Below are 14,498 nucleotides of genomic sequence, written 5' to 3' on the forward strand. Positions count from 1 at the left end.
GATTATGCTTTATGGTTTGTCAATATCTTATAGCTCTAACCTAATTCAAATTTTAGCAATACTTGACATGATTGCTTTTGCCAGATAAACAATTTCATTTAATATCAACAGGATTTTACTGAAAGTGCTTTGCACTTCCTATGAGCACAGTAGACACATTTGTAAACTGTCACTAAAGATAGGCCTATATATGTTGAAACGACTTTGCTTCTTTTGAACATACAGTCAGTATGCAAGCCTCACTCGGCTGAGGTAAGGACCTTGAGCTAACATGATCACATTCTTGTGTTAGAGAATAACATGGCAGTAATCCTCACGCACGGCCTTCCAGAACTCAAGTTCAACTTGACCTTGAGCACAGACTGTTGGCTGCTGTGTGTTCTCTGCAGAACATTCAGACCCACAGTCATTAGTTAAATAAGCTTTAAAACCATATACACCTGTCTCTTTTGATATAGGCCTAGGCAACACCCTCAGGGCTCAATGTTCCTGGTTTACAGTACCTTGAACCACAGATAAATATCCGAATATAAAATAAATTGCTCATGTAGGCCTATCTAGAGCAGTAAAACAAACAAGCAATCTTCAGTCCTTGGTTGCCATGGATATATACTGTGCTGCTGTCTGTTTACCTATAATCCCCTGAGAAATCTTGCCGAATGCAGGATATCTTTCATCCCTGTAACCATCTTTTTAGCCTTTTAGCCTATGGTGCTTTCTTACAGCTAATCAAATTTTCAGCCGTGGGCTTTGGTAGTGAATAATGAATAGGCCTACTCTCGCTCCCAATAACAGTTTTCACTGTAGGCCTAAATATCAAACGGCAGAGTGAATGTGTGTCTATAGAAGAATATATTCCAATCAAAATAAATATGTCAAACAATTTCGATATAGGCCTATCAAGGAGGTGCCATAAAGGTTTGCATTTTACACAAATTCAGTATCAAATGTATCACACAAATAATTCATGTGCAATTTATTTATCAGGCTATTGGTAATCAAGAGCAAGCCTAGGTGAGTGCAAATCCTCTTACATATAGCTATTTGATCAGTAAAGACGGTGATAGGACAGCAAGATGGTAATACTTACAACTTGTATGAAAAATGTAAGTAACCCCCGCAGACAGAAAGACTCGATTCGAGTCTACCCTTCACTTGGGGTAAGGGTAGCCTATATAGGCTGTAGCCTAGCCAATGTAAGCTATTGGAGATCCTTAATATGCAATGCAACACCTGCCCACTAGAGGGTACTATCACCATCTATGCCTGCTTTAAGAGCCTTGCCCCTATTATTTTTGAGGCCATTTCCAATTAGCCTGGCAGCCTTCATTGAGAAGTGGTATGCGCTGGCCACGCTAATGTCCAATCGTTCCCCCCCCCCAAAATAATCGTAAATGAAACGCAACATTTGAGGGTAGACTTATGAATATTGCTGTAGGTCCCATTATAGGCTACCTTCAATATAGGCTATATATTTTCCCCCCATTAGATTAGGCTGAATACATCACAGAAGGTCACAGAATCAAAATTAGCCCAAGTAATGTAGTTCGTTTTATAGGCTACTAATGGCTTAAACATTGCAGTTATAACTAAAGGAGATGTCATTCTTTGGACAGACGTTTGTTCTTATTCTTGCTGCACTGGGAAAAAAAACATGAGCGTCTGCATTATCTGTGAAATAGATGAGACGTAACACCATTCCGATATTTCAAGTGAGTTTCCTTCCTAGCTCCTGTCCCTGAAGCCATAGACTATTCAATAGCCTATTGAAACTGATAAGAGACGGTTCCATGATACCGCGCAGTTCACGGGCGACATACTGTATGAGCTAGGTTGGTAGAGTGCTTGACAGAGGCGGTATGGACAGCGCAGACTTTTCTCATGCTTGTAAAGACAGACTCAGCAGAAAACGTCTGTAGCCTACTCTGGGAAGACATTCGAAATGACTCCATTCGAATTAGGCTATAAAACGTCCTATCAATTAAATGGAAGACTGAATCCATTCTGAAGACAAAAAAGTTGGATCTTTCTATTCTTGGTGTTCGATGGGAACTTTGAGTTGATCAACAGAGCTGAAAAAAATGACACCTTCAAATGAGACAATATTTTGGACATCGGAAGAACCGGACAACCGAACGACTGGTGACTCTATCGGCCCTGAAGTGGTAATTGTGCCGGTCATATTTGGATGTATATTCCTTTTAGGCATTTTTGGCAACACATTAGTGATTATAGTCATTGGAAGAGTCAAGTCCAGGCGTTCTCGAAGTACCACGAACATTTTTATCCTAAATCTCAGCATAGCTGATTTGACATTTTTATTAATTTGTGTCCCTTTTCAAGCAACAATATACAGCCTGCCAGAGTGGATCTTCGGGGCTTTCTTGTGTAAATTTGTTCACTATTTCGTGACGGTGAGCATGCTTGTGAGCATCTTCACTCTGGTGGCTATGTCCATTGACAGATACATTGCTGTTGTCCACTCGAAGAAATCACCATGCATTCGCAATAGAAAGAATGCCCTCATTGGAGTCTGTATCATTTGGATGCTTTCTTTCATCTTTGCCATACCAGTTGCTCAACATCAGATACTTACCGGCCATCCTGAGGCTCCCAACAGTTCATTTTGTTGGGAAATATGGACCGAAAGTGTCGCCAAACAAACCTACAAAGTGACTATTTTAGTAATTGGGTATCTGTTACCACTGTGTTTGATCACGTGCTGTTATACCAAGGTAAGACTTAATACACAAAATGCTGAATGATTACACTTGTACACTTGCCACAATCCTTGAAATGAAATTGGCGTCAGGAAAGATGTCGTTTGGGAATTTGAGTTCGCATTTACCTGTAGTCTACTTCTTTTTTCCCCCTTCTTTTTTTACAGTCTGTGACCTTTAGAACAAATCATAGGTGCTGGTATGCTGCATTGTGCCTGCGTGCAAAGTGCATAACACGATACAGTAGCCTATATTGAAGTGTTATCAGAGGAAAGTGAAAGAATTCTTTGGTCAATGGATTTCTCAGATAAAGCCTACGTTTGGACTGAAATAACTCAACATCATGGTTACAATAGCCTACATTGAATCAATTGTTGTAGCCTAGTGGCACACATTTACCATCTCAGCGAAAATACACGGCGAGATAAACGCATGTTATCGCTGTATGCTCCTCCTTGTGAAATGTCTTATAACAGAGAAGTAAGGCGTTTATTTTATTGCACATCATAATAAACTCTGTTCGAGCGGAAAGATTGCGCTTTCCTCTATCATAAAGGCATCTCCAGATAACCTACCTTTTCAGAGTGCCAAGCAAACTATCATGCCACCTGTTGCACATATGAATTGCATGCGTTTTACGCATCTCATATGTAGGCTACATTGCTTTATTATGAGTTGAATGATGAACTTCAGTCACTCTGTTATAGGTCCTGTATCATTTACACAAAAAGATGAAGAACATGTCCAAGAAATCTGAGCGTTCAAAGAGAAAGGTAAGATACTCGATTTCTTATGCAGGAGCATTGCCAGTTATAGGCTATTATAAATCCTTTTATTGGGAAACAAATTGACAAAGTAAATTCCAATATCACTACAAGAAAACAGTAGGCTATGTAAACCTGTGGTTTCAGTGTTAGTGGTTTCAGAGTGAACAATGAAAAATAAACATGACAATGTTCTGTCTGGATGTTCATGTGGTAAAGAAAAGACACAAGCACGACAAGACAGATGCAGCTCAGTGAGATAGATAGCCTACTATGTGCAAATAACTTGGAAGAGAAAGTAATTATTACGATGAGGCAAAATTGGCTTCTAATGTGCCTGATAGAGGATGCTTTTAGAGCATAATGATAACACTGACGCTATCTATAGCAACAAATAACTGTCCCTGCTTGGGTTGGTGCCACTCAGCATATAAAAGCAAGAGCTACGCAAAAAATACATCCTGCCCACAATAAATGGGTGTAAAGACGTTACATCATAATATTGTTTTCTGTTTTGCATTTTCTAGTATTTGCATAGATCAGAAATTAATAGGCGTAAATCACATGTCAGTTTGCCTGGTTTAGTAAAAGGTTGTTGTACAGGCCTATATGTACTGTAAACAAGATTGAGGTCACAAAAGCAGAGGCCCTGCTTTCAGGCTATATTTTTGTTATTGCGATAAGAACGGGACAGTTTTTTTTTTCTTTTTCATAGTGCCTCGAAGTGCATTATGAATTTGCAACAGTTCTGTGCATAAGTCACATAGTTTTTAGCATACAGTAGCTGTTTTGAAAAACAGTTAACCAGCCAAAGTTAGAGACTTACCACAATGATTTACAGGATATCAGTAACAAACTGCAAAGGTAGCAGAAATTATGTGTCTATGTATAAGACAGTGGCTAAGTCCTAAATTTTTGTTAATGTAGACCTAAACTCATCAACATGAAGAGTAGATGAATGTAAGAAATGTACTCTTGGCATAAGAGGTACTCGCTTAAGAGGTAGAAATTGGTTTAGGTCAGGACATGTTAGGGCTGAGAGGAACAGAGTGGTGTGCCTTTGATCTTCATCTTATGGTATACTTTCTGTAGACACCACAGAAATAACTTCTCCAAATAAACCATTTTGTCATTTTGTATTTCAAAGGGGTCTTTTTACTGGCGCAAGAACTCTCAACTTGGAATAGACAACAATGAATTAGCATGGAAATTGGTATTAGATAATTAATGGAAGTAGCTGCCATTAATTGATAAGAGCTTATGAAAGTGTCTTATTAATTAAGGATTCAGTGTGCTCAATAGTGGGGCTTTCAAAGTGAAATATAATAGCTTTTTAATAAACAACAGTGCCAGTATGCATGTGTTGTGTCTATCTGCCTCAGATCTTTACCATAGGCACCTTCAGTTATTTGCTATTTCTTCAAATTACACAAAATTGCTGCTTGCAAAACAGGATCCTCAACTGTCCTCCTTAATTGAATTTCTGCTAATGTATGTGGTTGGATCTGTCCTGTGTAACAATGCAGACATACAATGCTTATACAGTGTGTTTAACCCTTGAGTTGGGCCTATGCCCGGGTTAATAATTTTTTGTTTAGCGTTCACATATCAGCATTTTTTTTTTTCAGCAGAAAATGCTATGTTTTTACCCAACACCCCACCCCCTCCTAAAACCCCCCCTGAAATATGGCAACATGTACTGTACTTGTGAGTGGTAGCTGGGATGATTTCTTCCAGGTAAATATTTAGATTGCGGGGGCTATAAATAGCATTCAGTGGAGGCATTCGTCTTCTTCCCCAGGAAATGTTCAGTGTGATTCCTGCCTCTGAGTAGGGCTACAAGGAGGCAACCTACAATGTAAACTGGTCATAGCCTTAATTAGGGAAGTGCATTACATCAACATCCTCAAGGCTGAGATGGTGAATTCAGACACAGAGCTGCTCAGCATTATATATTGGTACTAATTACAGGGAGAAAGAGAGATGTAGCCAGATGTGCGTGTACGTACGCATATCACAACCGACATACATGTCCATATCCATGTACGGTATAATATCAAAGAGTAGTGGTTTATCATTCAACTGAATTCAGTTGTGTTTGATATAAGTCTAGAGCCTGAACAGTGTCTTGATCTCAAATTCTGAAGACCCATAATTTCCACAATTATGGCCCAACAAAGGCATACCTCTAAATACATTTGCATTGAAGTAGAAATTATGTTGATCAATGTGCTTTGTTCTTAAATAAGGAGAACAAAAAATCATTAGTGATCAAATTGTTGCCAGATGGATAAGCTGTCCAGCCAGTTAATTGATTGATCTGGCCTGAGTATAACCTGGGTGTGAGTGTTTGGGGACCTAGTTTGGGTCTTAGTTTCTGTACTTTACTGATTCCCCTCCAAAGGACATATTTATGAAAGACTGTGACATCTGCTGTAAGTAAAGGAAAAGTCTTTTGTGAAACCTTGTTAAATCAATTGATATCAGTCGTCATGTGCCTTGTTATGGACAGAACAGTGCAGAGAGCCTGAAATGCATCTGCTCAAACAACATCTATATAATGAAAACCGATTGTGATGCAAGCTGGCCTCATATTTTTACTACCGTCCCAGCCACTCACCATCTGATGCCCAGAAATGGCTGGTGCCATGGTATTTTGACAGTGCCCATGTTGCCTGCCTTGACAGGCTGAATACAAGTTGGCTTAGATGCTGAAAAGGAGCAGCTGCAGAGCACAGGAACAGGCTGTGGGCCCCTCACCAGATACATATGAGAGACCCCTAGTGTAAACAAGTGCTGTATCTGACAAGTATCTACAGTACGGCCTCGGTGCTAATATCTATTTACAGACCCGGGAAGGTCATAACCGTAGAGAGCTGCAATACAACCGACGTATTTTTTGAGAGACAACACAGCGCTTTTCAAAGGCTTTGAGACCTCTGTTTTTTTTAGTGTCTGCTGGTTTTCTATTGCCCGTGTCCGCGGCCCCTTGAAATATCACCCTGTGTTCCTCACACACTTCCTTTGTTGAAGGAACAGTCATCAGACTGTTTAATCAATAGTGCCGAACTCCTGCAGAGGCTCTGGTGATGAAGTCCAGAGGCTGCACATTTCCATATTTTCAACATCTGGTAACGATGGATCAGGTCACCATAGCTTTTGCGGGGAAATTATAAGAGGGCTATGTACTGTAACAGTAGCCAGGGTGAGGGTAGAGTCAGTGCTGCTGCGCAATGTCCGTAAACCTAAACACTCTTAACACCGTAAAGGTGCCATCACTGTCATGTGTTGGATTTACAGTTTTAAACATTAAAAAAAAATAGCTAGAAATAGCAACAGTGTGTGAAGAAATAACCATTTTGACGTCATGTCAAAAAGATCTCTGTGTTGTCCAGATTTCCACTGAAGTTAGCAGGTACAGTATTGTTACTATCTCGTGGCACTTCGTACCTCAAGAGGCACTCTGTTGTGTATATAGTGATACTTTCAAGATAACCGTAATCCTATACTTATAGCCTTTTAAGAGACATTCTAGTTGTGACCGATACTACCACTCATAGATTTTAGCCACTTTTCTAGTGTGCTCATCTTGTCTTGGATTCACGTCTGGTGCCTGCCTCTAGGCCTCTTATGTAATTTAAGCCATGAGAAGTTTTGATTTCAGTTTTTGAAATGAATTGCAGAGACTTCTAGGTCAGACACGTCTTTGGTCTGCTTCATTCCAGTGACATCTAGTGACACAGAACTATTCATTTCTCCGTATTACTCCACAGACTTGACACATAATGCCTCCCCGTACCATCTGCTCAAAAATGTTCAAACAGTTTCCTGATCATTTCTAGATGATTGGTTTGAAAATATTTGTAAAAGCTCAGTAGTCAGAGAGGTTGTTACGGATGTCTGATGAACAGATGTTTTCCGGTAATGGATAACTGTATGATATCTAGACTGCTCTCATCCAGTTAACATCCAATACATTCTGGGAAGCACAAAGAGCTGTTTTCTCTGTCAACTGATGCAGGACGTAAGCCCAGACAAATCTGTTTCATTTGTTCGATTTGTTCTTCAAGGAACACTTATCACACACAGCACTTATCACTGAGCAATCTTTCATTCAGCCTTTTTTGTCTTTTAGCTTTAGAGTCATTCAACATTGAGTCTATATGACCATTCAAACAATGTCAATAGATTTAAAATGCACTTATAATTAATTATGGCAACACTGTGAGCACAGTGTGTGTCTCCCCTTCCTGGAACTCAAGTACTCAGGATGGAAACCTAATCAAAATATCGACCTATTTCACCATCACTGTGTAAGGGCCCAAGAGGTGCCATGTCATCTACATGCTTAAATGACATGACATTTGGCACGATTGGCATATTCAACTTTTGTGTTATTCGAGGAGATAATGATAATAAAATTCATAGCTTGGGAAACTCCTGTTGTTAATATTAGCTCTCCACAGAACCGGTTTGTAAATGATCTCTTTAGGCTTCTGACTGTAGTTCCTGATATCACGAGCAAAGCTCATTTGCATTCAAGTTCAAGAAATATGTGCAAACAGTCATTGTAACTAACCTAAAATCAGTAGGCTACAGGCATATGCTTTATTTGGTTTGTATAGTTTGTTTAGTTATGTTGAATTTAATAATTAATTGTGCTTAATGTAATATGTGGCCTCGCTGTGCCAACAGCAGGGGGAAAAAAAAGATAAATCTGTCTGATACGAATGACTTAATATTCACATTCCAAATCTATCAGTTACTTTTTTGAACAGGTGCCCTGATAAGTACCCTTATTACACTCACACAGTCTCCTTTCATTTCAACCAGTCATTTGCAGCGGAACAATGCATGTGCTTTTTACTGCATCTGTCACAGAGGTGTTGGGGTTCAGTGGCCTTATAATCATGTCATTTTTCATTAGCTGCAGCCTATCAAACTAAAAGCTTACAAAGAAAAAAAAAAAGCTGTCGCATCAGGGCCTGTTTGCTGCCCTCATCACCACTGATGGAAATGGAAGGGTGAGCCATGGGGGTCAGGAATAAAAGACCAAGAGCCAAGTCATTTCACCAGCCATACAGAGACATAATATTCAGAATGAAATGATGGGTTTTAGTCAGTTCCCCTTTGTTCTGGTCTGAGTGGGACAGAATGGAGGTGCACGGCTGCACAGGAGGGTTTTTTTCCCCCTGTTTCAATTATGATTGAAACAGTCTGAGAGCTACGTCGGCATGGCAGCACTTTCTTGCTCAGTAATTGCCTAACATTGAGGGGCCCCCTTCCAGGTTCGCTTCAATTTAGCGACTTGGGATTTGGACAAATTCATTTTTTGAAAGCATACTTAGATATCCATCATGCAAAATAGATTGACTAAGATATTGCGCATTCATTATAATGTGTAGAGCGGCAGAAGATGATTCGCCTTTATGTTCGATCTACTTGACTCGTCAGTATTCTGCACACACTTTTACATAAGGGGCAACTAGACCAATTCAGGAATATTAACAATACATTGAACAATACTCAACAAATGCACAGTAAATTCTGTAATGATTGTTAATATAGCACACTTATATCGCAGTTTTACAACTGAATGTATAAAATATTCTCATTTTGACGTCTTATCAACTCTATTATCGACTTAGGCTAATTATATTCTTCTCTTTTGTAAAAAAAGAAAAAAGAATAGTTAATATTCATTTCTAATATATTGATATTATGCAAAAGCTATCTTTATCTGAATGAATGTCATTCATCACTCTTATCAGCATTTCTCTCACACAGATACATCAGTCTGGCTCATTTGTAATATCCCTAAATGTCACCCTTTTGGTTGAAAATTAATTCACACATTTGATAAACTAACATGAAAGCAATACATTGTTTTTGGAACACCGAACTGAGTTGGTAATGAAATGGAGATCCAGTTCTACCTGCTGGATGTGCATTTTTAATATAGAAGTATTTACATTTGTACAGGCGAAACACGTACATGGTACAAGAAAAACGCTGTTGCAGTGTGCTCCTGTCCTAAAATAATGACCTGAGTTCAGTGAGTTGGTCATTTAATGGACACCAGTTCTTACCTGAGATAGATTGTTTAAACTATATTTATGGTGCATCAATAACACTGCTGTGGTGTGTTCCTGTCTCTCTCCTCTAGACAGCTCAAACGGTACTTTTGGTGGTGGCTGCCTTCCTCATCTGCTGGATGCCTCACCACATCATTGCCATGTGGGTGGTGTTTGGCAGCTTCCCTCTGAACGACGCATCCTTCGCCTTCCGCATCATCTCCCACTGCCTGGCTTACGGCAACTCCTGCGTAAACCCCATCCTCTACGCGTTCCTCTCAGAGAACTTCCGCAAGGCCTGCCAACAGGTCTTCACCTGTTACCTGTTCTACCCACCACCGCCAGTGGAGAAGGTGGTGCGTATTCGGATGGACAACTTCTCCACCACGCACTCCACAACCAATATATGAGGTGGCAAGACAGCTATGTACTGTGTGTGAAAAAATCACAGAGACTCCTGTGTTAAATTCGGCTGTATACCATCCGTTACAAGGCTCAAGAAGAGAAATGGTACACCAAGACTTTCAACTTTACGTAAGTGGCAGGAAAGGGCCGTAATGAGATGGAGGAAGTGGCATTTCAGCGCTGATTTTCCAGATGCAGTTCGTTTGATTATTGAAATCAATTTAATTTTCAAAGGAGCAGAGTGCAGATTGAGCCGCTAATGCTTTCAGCAGCTTGAAGTATTCATTGTGTAGATAATTCATTTATTCATCATGGTGAATTCTGGATTTTGGAAGGAGCTTTCTCTTGGAAAACACATAAAAGAGAGTATGATCACTAGAAATAAAAAGTAGATGCTGTCTTGTAAGACAAACAATTGATATGAATGCCATGATTTGCCAGTATCTTTATTACCATGTGTATATATTGAGTTCAAACCATCAGAACAACCGTTCTGTAAGTCTAAATGGATGCATCTGTGAATGTATATAGTCTGTATTTCTGGACAGCTAAAAGGGTTGTTCATTATGATCTGAAGACAATGTTTTAATTCTATAAAAACATGTGCAGGCCACTGAGGAGCTAAGCTGCATATGACAGCCTCCTGACTATTTGGGTCTAAGTACCCACGAGGACACGGTTTGATTCTAACCTGAGGTTATTTCTTGACATTGTACATAAATACAATTAGGCCTACACCACAAATACAGGCAAAGATCCTACTGAAATTATTTTGGACGTTTGAATTAAAGTATAATGCAAACGGTTTTCTTGTTTGCTCAGGACAGTGATTTTGCCATTGGCCAGAGGTTTTAAGCGCTTACTGCGTAATTGGCCAAGTATACATTAGAAATTCATATGATGTAAAACATCTGTTTATTACATTGTAATGCATTTTAAATGGGTTCTACTGTGCTTGCAGTCTGTAATGTTTTGTAAATGTAAAATGAAAGGTTGTGTATTGTGCTTTTCACTATGCCACATTCAATGTTTTTCTATGAGTAGGCATGGTGTACTGTAGACTGTGTGCAGATTAGGTTCATTTGATTGTTACACTAGTTTTGTGGTGTCTTCTGTCAATCACAAACATTACAGCAGAGGAAGTGTTAAAATAAGGAACAATGTTTCAGTATTAATCCCATCAACATATATTCTAGTTGTACAAAAGAACCATGCAGAACACTGTGAAGTATTTTCAGAGCTGCTGTAACTCCTGCAAGAATACCCCTTGAGAAAAATCTCTCAGGAAATATGACTCTAAAAAAAGCTGTTGTATAATAAAACAAAATGTATATAAAAAAAACTGTACTGAAGCAACTCCTTCAATCATTATAACCCCCTGGCTAGTACATGTTAAGAGTTGCATTTCCTTAAAATGCACAGGTGCTAGATATAGATTCACATGTAACTTATTAAAGTTGGTTTGGCATATAGTGTATAATGTACAGTATACTGTAGCTTTTTCAGCTTCACTCAGAGTTGTACCAAGGTGAATCATATACATGCCACACATACCACAAAGCATTTATACTTGTTTTTATATGATGATTGATGATTAATCAATAATTCAGTTTACAATATCATGTCCTGTGTGTTGAGACAACATATACACTGGAGATTCAATTAAATAGATTTGAATTTTAGATGACTATCTAGACAGCAAAGACATTACAAGAAGGTCACAAGTTTTCATCTTCATCTTCTTTGGGGCTAGGCTTGTGTATTTCAGATTCCATCCCAGGTAGACAGGTTCTTCTCCGAGCAGCAATCTCAATCTTCTGCACCAGCTCCACGTCCCACTTGTGGGTGACGAAACTCAGCACCTCTCCCTCAGCCTGACCGCCTGCCCGGCCCACCCTCCCTGCCCGGTGAATGTAGTCTGTGTGGCTCACAGGGAAGTCGTAGTTCACAATCAGTTTCACCCTCTGGGTGTCAAGGCCTCGGGAGGCAATGTCTGTGCAAACCAGTACGTCAACCAGGCCTTTCTGGTAGTTCCGGAAAATTCCCTCTCTCATGGCGGCTGGCATCTCACCTTGTAGGCGCATGTGGCGGACACCCAATTCATCCAAGGAAAATCCCAGCCAATTCACAGTAGACGCAGAGTTACAGAAGACCAGTACGCCAGCCCCATCCTGCTCAACCTTCTTCAGGGCATGATTCAGCTCCAGCAGTTTGTCAGCACCTATCACTTTCACAAAAGTCTGCTTTACATGAGGCATTAGGTGGTGGAGCCTCTGGCTTTTGATAGTCAAGATGCTTCCAAGGTCTGTCACCTTGCTGATCACCTCTCCCACACCCTCCGGAAACGTGGCCCCCACCAAAACTAATTGAGCTTTTGGTTGTAAGCCGCGGGTCTCAGACACTGTGGAGGCAACATGTGTGTGCAGCAAGATTTTCTCTAGCATGTCTGAAAAGCTGGGATCAAACATGGTGTCAGCCTCATCCACGACCATAAATCTAAGATGGCTTAAGTCCACATACTTCCTCTGTGTGGCTTTAAGTAGAGCACCAGGAGTGGTCACTAAAACATCTGGTTGACCACGGGTGAAGGCTGCTTTGATGTTGCCAACACCCATGCCGCCTCCAAGCACCTTTACCTTCAAGTTAAACTCCTGGCTAAGCAATCGCGTCATCACCACTACTTGCTCGGCCAACTCTCGAGAAGGCACCAGAATAACAGCATGAGTATTTGTGTCAGCAGAAGTTCTTTCTTTCTTCTCCAGCAGGTCATGAATAATTGGCAGCAAGTAAGTGAGCGTTTTGCCGCTACCGGTCTCAGCTGCGCACAGGACGTTATGGCCACGCAGCAGTTTCGGAATTACCTTCCTCTGCACAGATGTGGGATGGATTATATTCTCGCGACGCAAAATCTCCACCAATTCCTGACGAACATGAAATGTATTAAACGTAATAGACTTGTCTGGGTCCAAGTCGCTCTGTTCAAATTCAGTGACAAATGGTGGCACAGTCTGAATGCTGTTTATGGTAAAATAGTCACCACATGATTTATTGTGTTTCCAGCCTCTGGAGCACAAGCGTGCCTCCTCAAATTTCCCAAATGTATATCCTACTGACTGGTTTAGTTGTGGATTCTTGCTTTTAATTAGCAGTTTGCCAGGTTTGATTAGAGGAACCTTCTCCGTTCTCCGTTTGATCTGTCTCGTTGTTTCAATACGATCCTGCGTAAGTTTGGGGATACGAATGACAACTGGTTCCGTAGACGTCGTGGACATAGGTCTACTACTGCCTGAAGATGTCACATTACGCGTACAGTCACTCATGTACGGCAACGCGGAATACTTGTTTTCTGAAAGTCGTTTGCATGTATACAACACATTTCGTCCGACCCTGACGGCGGTCAGCATTTTCGGCTTTGGTTTGGTGGTCAAAGTAATATAAATACATAAAAAAAGCTGTCACCCACCACGACGGATAGACCCCTTACATACGTCCAACCTGTCCATAAACGTTTTTTTTCTGGAGCGGAAAAGTGAATATGAAGAAAAGTATTAAACTGTCATGTTTAGGTAGTCACGTTTCAGCTTGATGGGTGAACGTCTCATAATAATGACGTAATAAAATGCTGTCGCATTGGAAATGACAAGGGTTTTCTTAAAGGAACCGCACACTTAATGGTGTAACAGTTTTTCTCAGTCGCTTTGGTAGGCCTACATTTCTCAGATCAGAATTGAAATTCGCAAAATTACCTGTTCAATCTTCAGATCATTGTGTCACTTTTGCACATCAAAAAAGCAGTTTCTCATTCCTTTGATCAAGTTGCAAATGTTTTGGTACATCCATGCAAATGATCATGTAGCCTAATTCTCGGCTTATAGTTTTTCTCAGTCGTTTTGGTAGGCTACATTTCTCGAATCATCCTTGAGATTTGCTAAACATTAAGTGCGTTTCTCAAAACTACTTGTACAAATAGCAAAACACTATGGATTACCTGCAAAAGCATTGAACATGTCAGTGCATCAGAATGACAAGTCCTTGTGTCATTGTGTACGGATAAGACAGTCAAATGGCTTAATCATGTTATCATTAACAGTGTACTCTGGAGGGATGTTCTGATGTAAGCTATGGCTAAACTTTTTATGACTTTTTTGTCAATTGTAGGTTACACTTTAGTGTATGTCGGAGTTTGATTGACAATATTCACATTTACGCTTTTACTGTTGTTGTTTTTTTACACTGTAGGCTAATTTGTTGACAGACCTGTCATTGTGATACAGAAAGGAAAAGACAGCACTGCATAGCCTACAAAGAAAAAAATGAAATGAATTATAGGCCTACATTTGACCAGAATCTCCTTTGGGAAAACTGCATATGCAGTACTGTAGGAATTAGTGCAGTCTTCTTACACCTCCTGACGTTCCTGTCTTTTGGGCCACACATTCTCATATGACAACACGTTCAACCATTTTGCAAGACAATGAACTGATGCCTAAATCCTGTGGGTCTGTCAACAAACTACAGTAAAAAACAGTAAAAGT

The 14,498-nt window shown here is 40.1% G+C and overlaps 2 protein-coding genes across 2 annotated transcripts; one reads left to right on the forward strand and one right to left on the reverse strand.

The window, feature by feature from the left end:
• The first annotated feature begins 2,081 nt into the window (after positions 1–2,081).
• Positions 2,082–10,345, forward strand: galr1b (galanin receptor 1b). Its single transcript, XM_062548734.1, has 3 exons — positions 2,082–2,735; positions 3,428–3,493; positions 9,651–10,345. Exons 1-3 carry the CDS (start codon positions 2,082–2,084, stop codon positions 9,966–9,968), a joined length of 1,038 nt encoding a protein of 345 aa, XP_062404718.1. The 3' UTR covers positions 9,969–10,345.
• A 118-nt stretch (positions 10,346–10,463) lies between these two features.
• ddx28 (DEAD (Asp-Glu-Ala-Asp) box polypeptide 28) lies at positions 10,464–13,553 on the reverse strand. The gene has a single exon (XM_062549197.1). It carries the CDS (start codon positions 13,365–13,367, stop codon positions 11,682–11,684), a length of 1,686 nt encoding a protein of 561 aa, XP_062405181.1. The 5' UTR covers positions 13,368–13,553; the 3' UTR covers positions 10,464–11,681.
• Between the last annotated feature and the right edge of the window lie 945 nt (positions 13,554–14,498).

This window comes from Sardina pilchardus, chromosome 11, assembly GCF_963854185.1.
Source record: "Sardina pilchardus chromosome 11, fSarPil1.1, whole genome shotgun sequence".
In the NCBI taxonomy this organism is placed as follows: domain Eukaryota; kingdom Metazoa; phylum Chordata; class Actinopteri; order Clupeiformes; family Clupeidae; genus Sardina; species Sardina pilchardus.

Bases quoted from the DNA above. Each gene is read 5' to 3' on its own strand.
- galr1b (XM_062548734.1), top strand. From the start codon at position 2,082: ATGACACCTTCAAATGAGACAATATTTTGGACATCGGAAGAACCGGAC. The intron at 2,736-3,427 runs GTAAGACTTAAT...ACTCTGTTATAG, and splicing joins TCACGTGCTGTTATACCAAG to GTCCTGTATCATTTACACAA. The intron at 3,494-9,650 runs GTAAGATACTCG...TCTCTCCTCTAG, and splicing joins CTGAGCGTTCAAAGAGAAAG to ACAGCTCAAACGGTACTTTT.
- ddx28 (XM_062549197.1), bottom strand. From the start codon at position 13,367: ATGCTGACCGCCGTCAGGGTCGGACGAAATGTGTTGTATACATGCAAA.